Consider the following 18,092-nt stretch of genomic DNA (forward strand, 5'->3'; position numbering starts at 1 on the left):
TCGTCGATGAAGATGGAGGGGGTGGATCTAGGCATCTCTTTTCTCTATTTCATCCCTTTCTTACTAGATTTCTATATTTTCGGATCTGATGTCGCCTTGTTCCCTTAACATATCGGTGTTCTTACCAGATTGAACCAACAATTAAAGCCATTGAAGTTGCAGGTTTGTCGCTAGATACTACTTCTTCTCCCTCTCGTACCTATCGTAGCCACCATCGTGTTAGTTCAAATGTTTGAAGTCAAGATTATGTATGTGGATTCGAATACCGTAAGTTCAGTCCTGTTTTTTTATTTATTGAAGTTGATGCTTGAAATCAAGATTTGATGCAAGTGTGTTATGAATCATGTGGCAGTGTGGTTACAGTGAAAATCAAATGGTTGAAATCAAGATTACGTATGTGACTTTAGGTGGTTGAAGACGAGAAGAAAAGGGGATGAAGAGGAGACAAACCAGGTGGTAGTATGGTTATGGTGCAAATCAGAGTTTAGGGTATGAAAGGGAAAAGAACATGGTGAGGATGAAGATGCAAACTACAATTGGTTAGAGCAGATCGGTACCCTTTCGGTGACCCCCTTGATAAATCAATATTGTTTCAAGATAAAGGATTCGAAGATAATGTAAGAAGGGAAATAGAGGTCGAAAGGCGGCAGCTGCAGAGCGAGGGTGCAGCAAAAAGGTGGTCACTGGAGGGGAGGATTAGGAGTCACCGGAAACTGGAGAGGGAAGTCGAAGGCAGACTTGATCTGAAGATGAAGTTTAGCATGTATTTAGTGTAGAGAGAGAAAGATTATGTTTGATATTTTTATTTTTATTTATTTTAATAAACTATTAAAAATTAAAATATATATATAAGGTTATAATTGTCATTTTAAGTCGATCAGGGACCAAATTCGAAACAAAAACAAATCGTAAGGACCAGTTAAAAAAAACTGTTAGGGACCAACCGTGCACATGGAACCATGTGTAATTTACCCTAAATAATTATATTCCGCAGTATTCGACTAGTTATACATATACGTTGATTGAGATTCCTATCGTTACTTTACTAAACGTAACATAAAAACCGAACCAAAGGAAAACCACGCGTCGCAATACTACAAACCCGCAAAATATTTTGTATTATTTTCACCAACAGAAACAGGATTCGAACAGACTCATCGTGCTTTTGTCTCGTCACCTTTGGCTCGCCATTGATTCACCTTTACAGCCGGTGTATAGGAAAAGGCCAGGTACCTTCTTTTTCGATTTAAGATTTCTTCGCCGAATTTAGCTTAAAGGATGTACTTATGAATATTGCTTCAATTTTCATTGTTCACGGTTTTAATCTGTTCATAATTAGCTTTTGTACTTCACAGTTTGATGTCAGTAAACCTGTCTGTCAAACCTATGTGAAATTTTGCAAACCAAATCACGTATGCTTTGATGTCTTGTTGATTCCGTAGTTGACGTCACGAATTCGCGTCTGTATGTCGTATTATTTCTTCACATCTTTGCGATCGCACAATTGTTAACAAATTTATTGGCTTCGAGGGATTTCTGGATCTTAAAATTGTGATCGGTTCCTTTTGAAGCTTTTGGCGTTAAAGAGGAAAGATGTTGGGGATTATAAAACAAAAAGTCGGTGCCAGAGGTTTATCGGCTCCGGTAAACAAAACTCCAACATGCGTTTTGTAATATGAAAGTCCTGCGAGTGTTTGATAACATTTCCATAGCTCTGTTAACTTCTTATCCGTACTTTCAGGTATTTGGGGATTACATGCAGAGATTAAGCCCTATCGCATCAGCCATGAGACATTTCTCGTCTGCAACCAAAGATGTAATATGGATTCTTCTGATTTTACATATCAATCATATTGAACCAAAATGGGATTTAAACACTAATAGACCTTTGCATAGTGCTGAAATTAGGTTTTAGAGAAACTGGTATATATAGATTTAACTTCATATTGTTACAGATGACAGTAAGAGATGCTCTGAACTCTGCTCTTGATGAGGAAATGGCTGCTGATTCCAGTGTCTTTATCATGGGTGAAGAGGTAACTAGCTAGTACTGTGTTTATCATTATATATACAGAGAGTCTTTTGCCATAAGCCTCGTCTTCTTTGTGATGTGCAGGTTGGAGAATACCAGGGTGCATACAAGGTTAGAATTTCAAAAGCATTCCCACTTGATCTATCAAGTTTGTGTGTGTGTTTTGGTCTCATAATATTGGATTTGTTTATGCTTAGATAGATTACAAAAGGATTGTTACACAAGTATGGGCCTGAGAGAGTTGTTGACACCCCTATCACAGAGGTTAATTAATTAGTTATTCTTCTTCCTTTCATTTTGATCAATCTGTTGTTATCTTCTGTACATACATAAAATAAAAGTTAAAACAAGTTCATAAAACATAGTTTCCCATGTATATATTCAGGCTGGGTTCACAGGCCTTGCTGTTGGTGCTGCATATCATGGTTTGAAGCCTGTTATAGAGTTCATGACATTCAATTTCTCCATGCAGGTTACAATTTAGATCCCTCATTATATTCTTCCTGTTGAGTGTTGAATTGAAAGTTGTAATCTGATCAATCTTTAAACTTTTTGCAGGCAATTGATCATATCATCAACTCTGCAGCAAAGTCAAACTACATGTCTGCTGGTCAAATTAATGTGCCCATTGTTTTTAGAGGTCCAAATGGCGCTGCTGCTGGTGTTGGTGCCCAACATTCTCAAGTAAGATTCTTCTACTTCCTCTATCTCTTTTCTGTTGTTTTTTTTATAAAGCAATTAAGAATTTTACAAGACAATGTAAATTAAATGCAGTGTTATGGTGCATGGTATGGTGCAGTTCCTGGTTTAAAAGTTATTGTACCATACTCCTCTGAAGATGCACGTGGACTTTTAAAAGCTGCAATTAGAGACCCTGATCCTGTTGTTTTCCTTGAAAACGAAATATTGTGAGTAAAGGGTGTTTTTTTTTTCTTTATATTTTATAATTATTGACATTTTTGGTATATTCTATAGATATGGTGAGTCCTTCCCAGTTTCTGCTGAAGTCCTTGATCCAAACTTCTGCCTTCCGATAGGAAAAGCCAAGGTGATTGATAGAGATAGTATTTAAATTTCCACCATTCTATTTAATTTCCATTAGTTACCTCTTTTTTTTTTTTTGATAGATTGAAAGAGAAGGGAAAGATGTTACAATCACAGCTTACTCTAAGATGGTGGGCTTTGCTTTAAAGGTATGTCTCATCTCAGTCGGGACGCGTGTTATTTGTCTTGAGATTATTTTAATTATTTTTTAAAAAAATATATTATTAGGCTGCTGAAATACTTGAAAAAGATGGAATAAATGCGGAGGTAATAAATCTGAGGTGTATAAGGCCTCTTGATAGAGATACAATCAATGACTCAGTCAGGAAAACCAACAGGCTTGTTACTGTTGAGGAAGGGTTTCGTCAACATGGTGTTGGTGCTGAAATATGGTATTAGTTGATTAATAAGCTAGTTAAAAAAATGATTATTTATTATTATTATTATATAATTGCTTATTTTGTTTGTGTAGTGCAATGGTTGTTGAGGATAGCTTTGGTTATCTTGATGCACCTGTGGAGAGGATTGCTGGGGCTGATGTTCCAACGCCTTATGCTGCTAATCTTGAGAGATTGGCTTTTCCTCAGGTCACATTTTTATTCATTCATTCGTGTGTGTGTGTGTGTGTGTGTGTATATATATATATATATATATATATATATATATATATATATATATATATATATATATATATGGTTGTAGAGTTGAGTGAGGGAGGAATTAATGATTATGTTGGTTTTAAATGGTTGAATGTGCAGATTGAGGATATTGTTCGTGCAACTAAGAGAGCTTGTTACAGATCTGCTTAATTCAAGATTCACAAGAGTGAATTTGGTTGGTTGCATTAGTTTAGATTTACAAGAGTGAGTTTTGTTACATATCTGCTTAATTGTTACAGAGCTTGTTATGATACATGAATACACGATTACATCCTGATTTTGATCAAAATAAAGTTGTTATAACCCGTGTATTACACTGTTAACAAATTAAAATAATATAAATAATAGAAAAGCATAGTTGTCTTGTGAAAGTAATACTTTTTGCATCCATGATTATTACACTTTAATTTTTGTTTAAATGCACAAATGAGACAAATTGAAAGTACATTGATTGAAAGAATAAACATAACTTATTGTACTTTGAAAGTTGATTGGTATAATCTCGATGAATTTTGTTTATTTTACAAACAAACAACCATACAAATACACATACACTAAGATACCTTTTGGTTTGTAAAAAAATAGAAATTATGGCTTACAAAACTACATTGAATTCGGAATTGAAGAATTAATTGATTAAAATCAAAGAACATATATGACATTTTAATAAGTTATTGAAATATTTTTTCAAAAAAAATAGTAAAAGCAACCACTTAGTTAAGTTGTGAAATAATTTTTTTTTTCTTTCAAAAAGTAGCAACTTATTTTTCTTTTATATCAAAAAATAGTAAGAGGAGCTGTTCATGTCAATTATAGCAATGTACTTTTAGAGTGCATTATTATTATAGGGTTATACCAAGACAATTAGATTCCCATTTATTAAAAATAGACATAGCACCATTGTTTTATCAGACATTAAGGTAATAGGTAATGTAAGAAACATCTTTATATGAAAATGGATTGCAAAGTTCATGATCAAAGAAAGTTTGACATTCGGCAACTTTGAAAACTCACTAGTTGGACGACGCTCTTGGCCTCTTTCAACCAAACTATTGTAATGGAAACCATTCTACACTTAAACGAAATGCAATAATAATGTGGGTTATGAGGAAAAAAAATTAATGATTTTAGGTTTCTACAATATGGAGTAATTTACCAAGTGATATTTGGTTCCCCCCACATGATTCACTGAATGTGTGTCTTGTCGTTATGACTAAAGCTACAAACTTGGCTAATGATGGTTGCGTTTGAATTGTTTAGTTACCTCACACCGATTACAATTATATAGAATTATAGCTCACGTAATAACCATTTTTAAATTACAAAAAATATACTATTGTTTTCTATTTTTAAATTAATGCATTTCTTCATACTTGGTGTATTGCGCACATTATAAATTTGGTCGTTCAGGTCAGATTCAGTTTATTGAATCTATAAAAACAAAGCTTTGAAGTATGTTAAAATCGATTTTTTTATTACAAAGTTAGGTATAATAACTATATAAAGTTTTGGAGGGATAGGGGCATTATCTAGTGGCATCGATACTAATAATAACAATACAACTAGATTTTATAATACTTTACGAAATAAAGGTAGTAAACCAGCACACATGTCACTTGATAGAATTCAACTCTTTTTATGATATATGTGGTAGAGGCAAAGTTTAAGGGTCCAATATATGTATCATGTATGTATAGAGCAACATTTCCAATTACTGAAAATGATTAAACCAGTTTCAATTCATCCATCCCCAACTATACAAAGAAAGAAGCACTTATCTGATTTAACAGGTAGTTAGCAAGTAGATGATTCTTCTATTTTGGAGCCAGCCTTTCAAGTGCCATGTCTTCATCACCACCTACAGCTTGCAATGTTGTCTTTACTAAAGCTTCTGGGAACCCCATTTCAACAAGCTTCTGAACCTGTATCCAACAACTTTTCTGATGAATACTATTTCATTTCTCAAACTATATTTGAACATACATGCATACCTTCACATTGAAATCAGCAGATGAACCCTTGGCAAACTCCTCAGTCCAACGCTTAGCTGTAGCAACAAATCTAGCATGATCATTGAGAACCTGCATTTGAAGAAAGTTAAACAACATGTATGATGAAAAATTGAAATTTTGAAAAGGAAAAGGAAAAAGAGGAATCAGTAGAAACCTGTTGAGCAACAACAGCATCTTGGGGATCATTGGGTTCTGGGACTGATAACAGAGCTTGTAAGGAAAGCAGAGCAGTTTTGAGGTTTAGAGCTGGACTCCAGTTGTTCTGTAGGATATCAAGACAGATAGCTCCTGTTTGGCTACTGATGTTTGGATGCCTAGGAATTAAAAATGGTTTACATCTTTAGAATGTATGTTAACTTGTGGAAAATGGTTAATAAGTTTTATTGTTCTTACCAAACTTTAGTAGTAAACTTCATTACAGGAGGTGCAAAGGGATAGCCATCTGCAAAATATCAAGGAAAATGAAAGCAGTGCTTACAGTTAGTGAACATTTATGAGAACTGTAGAAAAACAAGTTTTATGATTAAATAACTTGAAGATCACTATCAATGAAACTGTAAGAAAAATATCACAAAGTTAATCAAATCGCTGATGTGACAGTAATGAATAATTACACGTTAATCAAATCTAGAAACACACAATGTAAGATGTGGTTGGGGTTAGGGTTAGATCCATTGTAAGAAGTTATAGAAACAATTAGCTTCAAACGACGCAACCTTCAAATCTTAAAACATACAGCAGAGCAATTCAACTGTAATCAGTATCGGATGAAGTTATGATCACAATTAATGAGACTGTATCTACAAGTCACCATATAAGTTTATCAAGTTCTAAAGAACAATAACGGTTCTATCCAATACAAAATCCAGGCGTTCAATCAAGCTTCAATAGGTCGGTTGTTTTATAGATCAAGTTTGATCGACAGATTTCAGCACTTGCAGTGAATAAAATCAAACACGAAATTAACACAGAATCGCAATTACGCGCACACACACACACGTATCGACAAATAAGCAATAATCTAGGTAAAATTACAGAAATATGTAGAGATAATGATAGAAAGAGAGGACGGACCGGGCAAAGTAATGTCGACATGGAACATTCCTCCCTCGTAAGGGGAGGAGACAGGGCCGGGGATGATTGCGGTGAGGTGGCGAATGTTCTTCTCGTCCGGCAGTAAACTCATGCCTACGATGCTTTGATCTTTTCTCAAATTCATCACTTCTCTGTAAACCCTAGAGGCGTTACTCATTTTCTCACAGAAGATTGTAGAACAGATGAAACCGAAGAATTTTCTCGATGTGGCTGCAGTGGTGGGGGTTTGCGAGTGTGAAGAACCTTTAATACTTTGTTGCGGATTTTGGAGAAAAAGAAAGAACAAGAAAGTCGTTATTTCTAACGGTTTTTCTGTTTTTCTTGCATATAAATTAGGAGGGAAAAATAATTTCAGAATTTTAGAATTATTATATTTTCCTTTTACCTAATAATTTAATTAAAAAAAAAAAACTATAGGTAACAAATTGTTTTAAGGTCAAATGATAAAAATCCATTACCACACCATGGAATAAGGTTGGAAGAAGTCTTTTTTTATTTATTTATTTATTTATTTTAAATCTAGGGATGAGCATCGGAACCGGGTACCCGTTTTTGGAACCGGAACTGCCTTGGAACTGCCGGTTTTGGAACCGGAACTGCCTTAAGCGGTTCCGGTTCCGGTTCTCGTTTTTTCGGAACCGCTACCCGCTGGGTACCCGCCGGAACCGGTTAATATATATATATATATATATATATATATATATATATATATATATATATATATATATATATATATATATATATAAAAGACAGACAAAACCGGACCAATATATATTCTAAACTGGTCTAAGTAACACACATATTTATATGAGATAATATATATATATATATATATATATATATATATATATATATATATATATATATATATTATCTCATATAAATATGTGTGTTACTTAGACCAGTTTAGAATATATATTGGTCCGGTTTTGTCTGTCTTTGGTCCGAATTGACTTGATTTGAATCGAACTAAATTGCGGTTTTATCGACAAAAATTAACAAAATTAATGTAACCTGGTTACCCGGAACCGGAACCGCTCTAGGCAGTTCTTAAATGTTTGGAACCAGTCCCGGAACCGGCGGTGGTTCCGGGACTGGTTCCAAACATTTAAGAACTGCCTAGAGCGGTTCCGGTTCCGGGACTGGTTCCAAACATTTAAGAACTGCCTAGAGCGGTTCCGGTTCCGGTTCTAACTTTCTAGGAACCGCCGGTTCCGGTTCCGGTTCTCGCCAAATGAGGCGGGTACCCACCTATGTTCATCCCTATTTAAATCTATATTTTCCATCACAAACAAAATTCATTAACACTACAACAAGATTTGACATCTAGTAGACTAGCGTTAATTATATTAGTATGTATAATTTAATAATAGAAAAACTCATTTATAAATAATCAAAGAATATAATTAGCAATTAAATAGTGACACTAGCCAACTAACGGATTAGCATAGATTGTTGATGAAACAATATGTAAAAAAAACGTTTTTGCCCCCTTATGACACGAATCTCATTTGGTCTCACACCTCGCACATTCTCAAGACCGACCTTACTCTTCCAAGTGACTCGGATTTTTTTTCATAAATTCCCATATAATGTTATTAATTTTTCACCAAATATTTTTATTAAAACACTCATGTAAAATTTAACTTTTCATTTTGTAGAAGAAAACCCAATAAATTTTAAAAATTCTTATTGTTATATAAAATTTTATTTTATTGAATGCAAGCTCGGAAGTTAGGATTGAAGGTCAATTAAATTTATACTATAAAAACAATGTGTTGGAAAAAACCCTCGTAAAAAATCCAATTAAATTTATATTTTAAGAATAGTTTGTTAAGGGAAAAAAAACATACACAAAAGCAGCGCCATTGACCGTTTTATTTGGAATTAAAAGTTCACATAAAAGGTCCAAGGTGGGAATTAAGGCCCTTATACCAACTGAACTAGATGCGTATAATTTTCAATACGTTATTATTAATACAATATGAAATAAAAAATACAGCAAAAACTTAGGGCTTACTTTTTTCAGGGCATGTGTTGTCGCACACTTTGAACTCTCTTAGAGTCAGCCATGTCCATGTCTACAATAGGACGTAAACCCTGAACCTTTAGTTGAGAAACACTCATTAATCAATCTCTCTACTCCTTATACCACTAGGCCAAATGCATTTTAGTAAAAAAGGTACGTTTATAGAATCAAGAAACAAATAAATAGAAATGTAATTCCATGTGTCTTTAAGAGTTATAAAAGTCAATATATACTTGATAGATTATGTACTGTTAATTTCCTGGTTTCACAATTAATTTTCCAGCTTTCAACTTTCAATTGTGTATATCATCACCTTTGACAACTGATAAAAAGTTTAATTATTATTTTCAAAATATTAGGGCAATCAACTTATGTATGTAGCCAAATGAGGCTAGCCTGGTCGGTAGAGAGTAATACTATACCTCTTGGAACAGAAGCCTCAAGTTCGAACATGGGTAAGAAAATTCTAAGGAGCTCACCAACATAATAACCAACTAACTGCCGTCCAAATAAAAACTTATGCATGTGCTTCATAAAGAGAGAATCTGATTTTTAAAAGAAATCAAAAGTGCATTTTTAACTTTTGGTTTAGGTTCGTGTTCGGTTTTTTTGGTAATATAGAGAACCGATAGTACCGATTCTAGCATCAGGTATAAATTGAAAATCGGGGTTTCTGGCAATATAATATACATGTACGCACTTCAGGTTTGGTCTGGTTCTGGTTCTATTTACGTGCTTTCTCATCAACCAATGTGTCTCTCCACGTAATCAATGAATTTACTTCCAAGTTATAAACTTTAAAGTTTAAACAATGGTAAATCATACAATTTGGAGGAGGACCAATCAAACCAAAGGTTCCCTATGTAGAGTGAAAGTGTGCTAAGTTCAGAATCCTGTACTTTCTTCATGGAGTTCTACATCTCAACCGCTGGACCTTCATCATTAGAGCCAATTTATAAGCTTTATGCAACACTAATGAAAGTGTTTGATAGCCCAAGCATGATGTGAGGCCAAAACGTAATAACCCAAGTGAAATGTTAACATAATAATGAAGACATTGTGGTACGATGATGAAGATATCAAATGATAAATATATTATTTTGATGTGAATAACATGCAAGACCTTTTCTGGTGAGACACAATAGCATATGAGAGAGAAAAATACAGATATTAATAACTAAGTATATTACAAAGAACAAAGCTAATAACACATACCATTATCAAAACAGTAAATATGATATCTAACAACCAGCAATGCATCAGTTATTGGTATCCCTCCCACAAGAACTGGATTTTTAACAAAAAACTTATTTAAAATACCACAAAAATAAGTCTTAATATGCCAACCTTAAAAATGACAAATTCTTGAATCAAAAGCATAAAAGACACTCAATTATATTGAGCCAACATACTAAGATTCGGTTGTTTGGAATAACTTCTCAATATCAGCAACTGTGCTTTCAGCTTCAACAACTTCAGGTCCTTCCTTTTGCTTCAATTCCTCCAACTCAGCCTGAAACCAGAATATGGGAAAGTCAAATGCAAGAAATAGCAATACACTTTCATTAATTTTTATTATAGGATGCTGTAAAACACAAATATATTGAAAGTACATCGCTATTTCTTGCATTTAATCGAAAAAGAAAAAAAAATACCAATATCGCTTTTAAGTCAGCTAGTGAGGACTCCAGGCGTTTGCGACAATCAGGAATCATCATCCTTGATTCACCAAGCACATTTTCCTGTTTCAATAAATCAAAAGGGAAAGACTCTTTGATCAATGAATAAATCTCATTTTTTTCACAGCTCTTTATGTATTCATCTTTCTTGCAATCTCACTAAATGAAGAAACATTAACAAAAAAAAAAACTAGCAAGAAATGAATAGTGTATTTGTATTAATCAAAAGACAGTTTACCTGTTGTTTAAGATCATAAGGGTCAGCACCCTTCTCCTTCATGCTAGCTGTCTTGGCTGCCTCCCTCTCAACCTCTTTTTCATAAGAGTGTAGCTCCTTCACAATGCGTTTGCATGCTGCTGTCTTGATTTTCAGATTTCTAATAGTTGCCATATTTTCTTATAGTAATGGCTGCTGTATATCCAAGATATTTGTAGATAAAAAAATATTTCACTTTACACTTTACACTTTACAACAATATATCACTTCCATATAAAAAGTAGTCTGTTTCAAATTTTAGAACTATAAGCCTATTTGCAGATTAAAAGTTGACATATACGTTTCGAATCATGGCTTTCTAAGTGTAGCAGACTCAAATCGGCCATTTTTTCACAGAAAGCACACTTATATAGAACAATTTTCCTCAATTTTGAAGTAAGAAAAGGTAACTGTAACAATCCATCCACCATTTTTACTGATTATCAATTATTAGGGGTTGTTTGATTATGCCTCGGCTATCCTAAATGATGAAAATGACCATTTTACTCTTCTGTTTTTGTTCTAGATAGAATTTATCTTTTTGATAGAAATATAACATAATTATATATAATGACCATTTTACCATTCACGTTAGAAGTGCATAACATCAAATGAAGCACTGATATCCAAAAAAAAAAAAAAACAAGAACCACTTTTGCAATGACATTTTACTACTTGGAATTGCATTTGAAAATTGATTAAATAAATTAATTGATTCAAAAAGTATCACATGACTTGCCAAAATTTTGACTTCAATTCTCATGTGATCATCTCCTCCAACATAAACGCACACATGATCAACACTAGAAGAAAGTTGGAATCTTTTTTTCAAAATACTACTGCCATTTTGTATTACAACTGTAATGCCAGTTGCCAATCTTTTTTCCTTGTATGTCTTTACCAGTCTCAAGAGAGATTCTGATCATATGTACATATTTCAATTGATGCTTATGTACATTTGTTTGAGAGAAATAATTTAAGATTTCCAGAAATTGTAAAGAAGAGGTATTTACTAATATACAGGTACTTTATTAACAATGAATGGATAAAAATACTATAACATCAGTAATGTAATATTATTAATGCAAATGGCATTTTGTCAAACAGATGACGTGCAGGAATGTAAATAGCTAAATGCTACTATTATCAATAAGCCATTTTATTTGATGCCAAGAGAATTAACACCATTTCTTGTAAAATGCCACCCTATTAAAGAAAGGGATAATTTTTATCATATGAAGCACATTTGAAACTGAATACCAGATCATATACATATGCAAATAATGCAATAATCCGTATTCATGATTAGAGAGGATATGGTATTGTATTATAAAATTCGACCAGGCACAAGATGGATTAAAACACACACACACACACACACACACACACACACACCAAGAAGCAATCAGTTAAGAGGCAATAACTTTTAACTATGCAATTCAGTTAGGAGCACAAACGAAGAACAAGCCAGGATGTAGAAAGAAGCGATGGTGAGGCCAGAAGAAGCCGCTGGCGGAGGAGTGGCAGAGGAAGGCGATGGAGTGGCAGAGGAAGGCGATGGAGAGGCAGGAAGAAGGCGGAGCCGGCGCTGGGCGGAGGTGGGAGAAGCCGGCGCCTGGAAGAGTTGACGAGGTGAGAGGAGTGTCTAGGGCAAGTATCGGTTGGATGTTGGAGCAACCAGACCTCAACCAGACGTGAAGGTGTGGATCATAACGTATGAAACTACAAATTACTACTAAAACCCAGCAATCGTTGGAAACTCAATAGCCCTTCATTTGACAATGAATTAACAAATATGATGACTGGATCAAGGAGAAGAGTAAGATGTAAAGAAGTGTCCTACAAAACTTCAGTACTACATTTGGAGATCACGAGATCAACGTACTACATATGAGAAAACCTAATTTTGACAAATACGCAGCATAATCATTCAAATTTTCTGATAACTGTGAAACAGATCAACAAGGTTGGAGAACATGTACCTGTAATGGTGAATCGGGCGATGATCTGCAAATAGCAGGTGCTTTGATCGTTGCCCTCACTCTATCCCCTGGCAATCTTCACTCTTCAGACTGAGTTCATTTGTTTTACTAGAGATGATTCAGTCACTCACTTGGGCTGGACTCCAAGCAAGCATCTGGGTCCTTGGTGCCCTAAACTAAAGCCACTTTCAAATTAAATAATATATGTATTTTTAAATCTTTTTAGAAAAAATGATGTGTAATTTGGTTCCATTGGAATTACATGGAATTGGAATCTAATTTCATCATTTTCCTTTGTTTGGTTCAAACTTTCGAAAGGAATTAGATTTCTAAATGAGTCAAATTTTTCTTCCAACGAGGCAAAATAAATTTCATCTAAAAACTTAAGTAATTAAAATTTCTTTCAAATGAGAATGTTGAATGTTACCATATTATCCATTTTACTTTTAACACTACATATGAAACCTATCTATCGCCGCCACCACTGCCACCTCCACCTCCACCTCCTCCACCACCCACCAGTGGCGAACCTTAGTGGTGCCTTGGGGTCCCGGGCCACTGCTCCGACGCCGACACGTAGTGTAAAAAAAAATTTAATGTTTTTTTTATTAGGTGCGCCGGCTTAAAACACGAGTGACACTACTAATATATATTTATTTGGGAAAAAAATTTAGTGTCACCCCTACGAAAATGTTCTGCGTCTGCCACTGCCACCCATCACCACCGCTACACACCACCACCACCTACCATCACCACTACCGGTACCTCCATTACCACCACCCTCCATCCACTAGTACCATCACCTCCACCACCGCTGACCACTGCCACCGCTACCTACCACATTATCACCACCTCCGCCACGACCACCACCTTCTCCACCACCGTTACCACCCGATACACAACACCTCTACCATCACCCACCACCGCCACAACCACCCAACACCACCACTATCACCATCACTCTCCGCCTCCACCACCTGTACCACCACACTACCTTCCACCACTCACCACCGTGACCATACCATCACTGCCACTACCACCGTCATCACCTTCGCCACCAACACCAACACCTTCACCACCACCGTTACTACCACAATTGTCACCTCCATCACTACACCACCTACCACCTCCGCCACTACTCATGACTGCCACCATAACCATCACAATTACTACCAACACCATCATCACCTCCGCCACTACCCACCATCATCTCCGTCGCCATCATCACCACTATTTCCACCATCAACATCATTGGCACCATCACTATCATTTACTAATTTTATAATTTATATAATATATTTTACATATAAGTTATAAAACAAAGTAAATAAAGCAAAAAAAAAATCTTGTTATTTTATATTATTTCATTTCCATTTTCTGCCAACCAAACATAATATAGAATTTGATTCAAATTTCATTTCTACCAACCAAACATAATATAGAATTGGATTGCAATTCCTGACACATTCCAATTCCTTAACAAATTCCAATTCCATCAAAAACATTATGCGAACCAAACGCCACCTGAAATTCTTCTATAAATGTTGGTCCAATACGAATTGCAAAACTTCATTTAGCAATTTTTATTCATGTTTTTTTTATATAAAAAATAGCTATTGATTTATAAAAAAATAGTTTAAATTTAATCAAATGGTTTTTTGTATGTTATAAACTTAACTACTCACAAATCAAACATCAGAATTATAATAATAAAACTCATGTGAATTGGTACAAATCTTTTGTTTATTGCTTCAGTTTCTTTATTTCCTGCTTTCTAAGGTTGACAATTTTGGTCGTTGATTCGTGTTTATTAACAACAGCGATAGCAATAATAGTTAAAAACTAAAAGTAAAAAAAAAAACACACACATCTGCAGAACTATAACAATTTATTTAATTCACATAAGCAAACAAAAAAAAATACAAATGTATGGTCAATATCAGCTACCAGTTCAACCCGTATTTGTCATATAAATGGAAACTAAAGTTGAAAACTTCTAATACAAAAAGGAAACATGCAAATTAATAAATAAAACTTTTAATTCTAAAAGGGAAATAATTCGTACAGAACAGTTTTTATCTACACACAACAATTCATGCTTTATGGAGTTGTACAATATAATATTTTAGTTTTTAATGCATAAATTGTTGTGTATGGAAAAAATTTGTTGTGTACAAATCAGTTCTAATTGTAAAAAGATATTAGAAAAAATAGAATAAATATTTTAGATAATTAATTGATCTAAAACAATACTAAATCATTACTATATATATTAAAACCAAAATTAATTACAATTAGCATTTTCTTTTATATCATGTTTTCAATTCCTTTATATTAATCGTTTTTTGTCATTGTTTTTAGTCATATTTATTGATCACTGTTACAAATCAGAAATTATTGATTTTTTTTTAATTTATTTGTTACATAATTATTTTAAGCATTTAGTTGATAATCAATTTCACATTAAAAAGTCGCATTTTTCAGTTAAAGAAATAGAAATGGAGAAATCTAAACAATATGCAAGTACTAATAACACCAATTTTGTTCGATCTTTGCATCATTGCGTGATCCACCTTCAAAGGTTTACCCATATCACATTTTTTATGTTACATATACTTGAAATTCACTCGGACTTTTATACAGACAAAAAAACATTCAACATAAAAGAATGCAAAGACATGACAACATTGTAAACTTATAATAATAGTTCATGATTATGCAGGCAATGCAAAACTTGGTTGATACCAACTTGGAGGATCCATCACCAAACATGCATCATTCTTCTCAAAATCAGCAAGCTACATCAATTACATAGATTATATTATGTTTTATAAATTAAATAAATAAATGATTGAGCAAATACCTTCTCATTGCAATGAGGGCAATAATGATACTTGTGCCAAAGGCAATCCATTGATGGACAAAGAAAGCATACTCCAAGCATGAATGGTGTCACACAACCAACAAAAGCAGCCAGACTTATCTTTGATCTATAAAACATTATTACAGAAAACATTACACTACAACTGACTAATCAGGATAAAACTATACACAACACAATTTGTTCACATTTTTAATCCACAAGAAAAACGAACATCAAATAAAGCAAATGGAATCTATATATAAGCTGCACAGTATGTGGTATTTTCATGCTAGAATGTATATGTATATGGATCTAAATCTATATATGTACATCCATGTGGCAATATATTTATGTTGCAATGTATATGTATATGGCATATGTGAATTTATGTTGCAATGTATATTATGACTATATGTTGGAATCTATATGTAGGAGCCATTTCTCTAAGAAAATGACAAACTCGAATTTCCTATAGCCCAACAGCTTTTAATTCAATACATACGTGCAACAGCCTTTCATTAACATGATTAGTCACATTAACTAGTAATCCGACTGTTGATGATAGGTATTTCAGAAGCTTTAATGTTTTATCACTTAACATAGTGATTTTCCTTAAGTGTTACATATACATATTTGATTTTTCTAGTTATCAATCAGAGATTTACAGAGTCAAAACGCTTCCTCAACGGAGAAAAGTTGGTTCCATTACCAAAAGTTAAACAGGAACCTTCAGTGATTGATGAAGGCATAAAGCAAAACAACATAAATGAATGATGAAACTCAGACCATTCTGTATAACGGAAAATCGAATTACAATACAGATTCATCTTATCTAAGGACCAACAATTGAGGAACAGATCAATTTTTACGGTTTGTTCTCTATATAGTGATTGCATCTTATCTTGTAAAGCCATGAAACGCCCTAAAAGGGTAAGGAATCGATATGAATACCTGACGCTGGTGAGACCGGAGCTGCCACAGAAGGCGCAGTTAATGGGAGCGGGAGTGTCTCTATAAATCGTCTGCTGAAGAGGCACACCTTTGGGATCACCGACGACGGCGTTGGGAGGGATCTGGCCGGATTGATATTGATTATTTCCGACATAGTATTGCTGTGGTGGAGGAGGTTGGTAATTGGGGTTATTTCCGACATAGTATTGCTGTTGTGGAGGAGCGTAAACAGGAGGATGTTGGTAATTGGAATTGTAGGGGATCCCCATCACCGGTTCTTCTTTCTTGTTCTCCATCTTTGACGACACCGATGGATCAATTACTCCGATCAATTTGTAAAAGACGCGTTATAGGGAGTGGTTGGGGGCTTACCGAAATCAAATAGACTTTCAACAATGGAATCGTACGCAAATATGAATTATATAGAGGAGATGTAAGCTGCGAAGATGGTCGTGGATGACGGTTTATACAAGTCTTGTGTTTGTGTTCACTTCATTTTTTCAGGGCTCTTCCAGAGCATCTAATTTTACTGGACATTTTTGCCCTTCATCATATCTTTGTATTTACTGTTTGTTATGATTTATTACGTCTTAATTAAATAGTTGTCTTTATTTATCGGAAAAAACATATCGCCAAATGTTATTTTGAATTTAAAAAAAGAAAATTCAGTAATCTAACCAATTTTTAAATGTGTATTTGAAGAAAATAATCAATTGTTTTTAGCAAAAATTGACAACTTTGTGAAAAAACGCTTTTTTTTACCAATTTTGGAACGGAATTCCATATTCCGGACTAAAATTTCGGATTTCCGAAGAAAAAGAAACTCCGGAATTTCAAGAAACAAGTCCGAATTCCAAAGAACAATTCCGAAATTCAAAAAATAAATAGTTTTTTACTTAGATTTAATAAAAAATTAAGCAAACATAGTAATATGAATTATATACGATATTAATACATAAAATTAGACATTTTATTGAAAAAACAGTGATATTAAACATACATTCATAATCCCAAAAAACATGATTTTTTGGAAAAAAAAAAAAAAAAAAAAAAAAAAAAAAACTTCAGAATATGAACATATGAACAGTATTATGGAATGAGAGCATTCCAAAGAGGATTTTTCTTTCTTTGAAAACCTTATTTCTAATGGTTACATCAGTTAATTTCCCTTTAAAAAATATTTTATAAAAAGGTTGGTAGAAAACAACAGTTTGATCATAATATATAACCCATAGAATAAAGGGGAACTGATCAAAAAATTAAAAACCTGCATATGGGCAAAACTGTCATTTTACAGAATTGATATATAGAAAAATAGTCTGCAAGATTCTTGAATGGGTGTTGAAGGAGGAAAATTTCATATGTTCTAGAAATTAGTTGAACAATAAGTAATTATTGTTATATATATTTTTTATCACTTATGTTCAAATTCAAATGTTAAAATTTGTATTTTTAGTTTGTGACAACTTGTTTTATATTGATTAAAAAAT

At 33.7% G+C, this 18,092-nt stretch overlaps 4 protein-coding genes across 7 annotated transcripts; 1 reads left to right on the forward strand and 3 right to left on the reverse strand.

Moving 5' to 3' along the window:
• Positions 1-1,046: 1,046 nt before the first annotated feature.
• On the forward strand, positions 1,047-4,038 carry LOC111912324 (pyruvate dehydrogenase E1 component subunit beta-1, mitochondrial). Of its 3 annotated transcripts, XM_023908050.3 has the most exons (15): positions 1,047-1,229; positions 1,356-1,464; positions 1,572-1,644; positions 1,742-1,816; positions 1,956-2,036; positions 2,117-2,143; positions 2,234-2,296; positions 2,418-2,504; positions 2,591-2,716; positions 2,807-2,940; positions 3,008-3,080; positions 3,160-3,225; positions 3,305-3,468; positions 3,549-3,663; positions 3,835-4,038. In XM_023908050.3, exons 3-15 carry the CDS (start codon positions 1,594-1,596, stop codon positions 3,883-3,885), a joined length of 1,113 nt encoding a protein of 370 aa, XP_023763818.1. In that variant the 5' UTR covers positions 1,047-1,229; positions 1,356-1,464; positions 1,572-1,593; the 3' UTR covers positions 3,886-4,038. The 3 variants fall into 3 exon arrangements, with proteins under 3 accessions (XP_023763818.1, XP_023763816.1, XP_023763817.1); XM_023908048.3 differs by lacking the exon at positions 1,356-1,464; XM_023908049.3 differs by having other exon boundaries at positions 1,048-1,229; positions 1,443-1,644.
• Positions 4,039-5,130: 1,092 nt separating this feature from the next.
• Positions 5,131-7,234, reverse strand: LOC111912301 (ubiquitin-conjugating enzyme E2 27). The gene is made up of 5 exons (XM_023908027.3): positions 6,822-7,234; positions 6,141-6,189; positions 5,902-6,061; positions 5,727-5,816; positions 5,131-5,657 (listed from the first exon to the last, which is right to left on the reverse strand). Exons 1-5 carry the CDS (start codon positions 6,997-6,999, stop codon positions 5,550-5,552), a joined length of 585 nt encoding a protein of 194 aa, XP_023763795.1. The 5' UTR covers positions 7,000-7,234; the 3' UTR covers positions 5,131-5,549.
• A 2,823-nt stretch (positions 7,235-10,057) lies between these two features.
• On the reverse strand, positions 10,058-12,963 carry LOC111912325 (tubulin-folding cofactor A). 2 transcript variants are annotated; one of them, XM_023908052.3, is made up of 4 exons: positions 12,789-12,963; positions 10,789-10,959; positions 10,527-10,613; positions 10,058-10,384 (listed from the first exon to the last, which is right to left on the reverse strand). In XM_023908052.3, exons 2-4 carry the CDS (start codon positions 10,939-10,941, stop codon positions 10,283-10,285), a joined length of 342 nt encoding a protein of 113 aa, XP_023763820.1. In that variant the 5' UTR covers positions 10,942-10,959; positions 12,789-12,963; the 3' UTR covers positions 10,058-10,282. The 2 variants fall into 2 exon arrangements, with proteins under 2 accessions (XP_023763820.1, XP_023763819.1); XM_023908051.3 differs by having other exon boundaries at positions 10,789-10,962; positions 12,789-12,962.
• A 2,355-nt stretch (positions 12,964-15,318) lies between these two features.
• On the reverse strand, positions 15,319-17,128 carry LOC111912326 (GSH-induced LITAF domain protein). Its single transcript, XM_023908053.3, has 3 exons — positions 16,603-17,128; positions 15,652-15,778; positions 15,319-15,586 (listed from the first exon to the last, which is right to left on the reverse strand). The coding sequence occupies exons 1-3, from the start codon at positions 16,896-16,898 to the stop codon at positions 15,503-15,505; spliced, it is 507 nt and encodes a 168-aa protein (XP_023763821.1). The 5' UTR covers positions 16,899-17,128; the 3' UTR covers positions 15,319-15,502.
• Between the last annotated feature and the right edge of the window lie 964 nt (positions 17,129-18,092).

Source organism: Lactuca sativa, chromosome 3 (genome assembly GCF_002870075.4).
Source record: "Lactuca sativa cultivar Salinas chromosome 3, Lsat_Salinas_v11, whole genome shotgun sequence".
In the NCBI taxonomy this organism is placed as follows: domain Eukaryota; kingdom Viridiplantae; phylum Streptophyta; class Magnoliopsida; order Asterales; family Asteraceae; genus Lactuca; species Lactuca sativa.